The 1,178-nt window shown below is 37.9% G+C and overlaps 1 protein-coding gene across 1 annotated transcript in view; it reads right to left on the bottom strand.

Annotated features, from left to right (window-relative positions):
- cubn (cubilin (intrinsic factor-cobalamin receptor)) overlaps nucleotides 1–1,178 on the bottom strand; it is a 134,887-nt gene that overhangs the window by 9,278 nt on the left and 124,431 nt on the right. The window contains 1 exon segment of the mRNA XM_037694395.1: nucleotides 890–1,055. Within this exon segment, the coding sequence (XP_037550323.1) occupies nucleotides 890–1,055 (166 nt within the window).

Genomic DNA, 1,178 nt, shown 5'->3' with positions numbered 1-1,178 from the left:
TCAGAACTGTGCCAGCTGACCATCATCTTATCAGGACAATGAACTATCTGTTTAGTGCTTCATGGATTGCCTCGTTTGTAAATGCATATGTAACATGTTCATGAATGTGCTTTAGCTGGCAGAGTTTGTTTGATGTCTTGAATTGTGTCCTGTTAGGACAAGGTGTGAAGAGATATTTTTTGTAATGCCACTATCCTCTCCTCATGGCTTTGTCCCTTTTTCTATCTAAAAAAATGTATTCTGAAAAGGATAAGAGGGCCGCGCTTATAGCAGCAGCTTCGTGCACTCCACCCATCTTTTGGACGACTGTACGTACATGTTCTCTGTGTATCTTGGTGCAATGATAATAAAGCTGAAGTTTTTTAAATGGGTTTAAACAGAAACTTCCATGAGGTTATCGGATGTGTATCTATAAATTATTACCTTTAAGAGTCAACTTAATTCAAGATGGCCACCATGGCTAATCAACCTTAAACAAACATGACCATAACTCAGTCGAGTGGACAAATATTGAGCTAAACTTTTGTGCAGTACTAGCTGGGACAAAACTCACATAAAAAGTTTGGCAATATTTTTATAGATGTCTTTCGAGACTCAATCATTGTGATGGTTGTGTTTTTGTTTTTTTCTTTCTAGTAGAAAACTGAGAACTCGTTAAAAATATCTATTAGAAATAGATATGGAATAGAACTGAGTTCTTTAACATACGAAAAGTTTTAAGTAAGAAAAAATGTACTCAGGAATTAAAGAGCAGCACAAACAGCACATGGGATTTATGTGCAAGACTCGAAGAAGTTCTGGTTAGAACCACTTGGATGAAGTGTAAACATTAGTGATATTCATAAAAGCATGATTTGAAACTTTTTTCTGTAAGCAGTTAGATCCTGACCGTGAGGCGAGGATGTCCACGTAGCATCAAAACCGTCTCTGGCCTGGGAAAAGTCACTCTTGAAGCGTAAGTAGAGCAGGTTAGATTGTGGGAAGATGGGGCTGGGCAGGGTGCTACCACAGAACTGACCAATCAGTGGCGAGTCTGCTGTACTTCCATTACGAACCTACGTGACAACACATTCAGAATAAACTTATATTTGCAAATAATGTTCCAGCAAGGAGCAGCATAACATGAATCTACAACAACAAGATGGAATTCTTAAATGGTAAATGGACTGTACTTATAT

This window comes from Nematolebias whitei, chromosome 20 (genome assembly GCF_014905685.2).
Source record: "Nematolebias whitei isolate Nwh7 chromosome 20, NemWhi1, whole genome shotgun sequence".
NCBI lineage: Eukaryota > Metazoa > Chordata > Actinopteri > Cyprinodontiformes > Rivulidae > Nematolebias > Nematolebias whitei.
The sequence above is the reverse complement of the archived record's forward strand: the minus strand, read 5'-3'. Positions and strand labels throughout refer to the sequence as shown.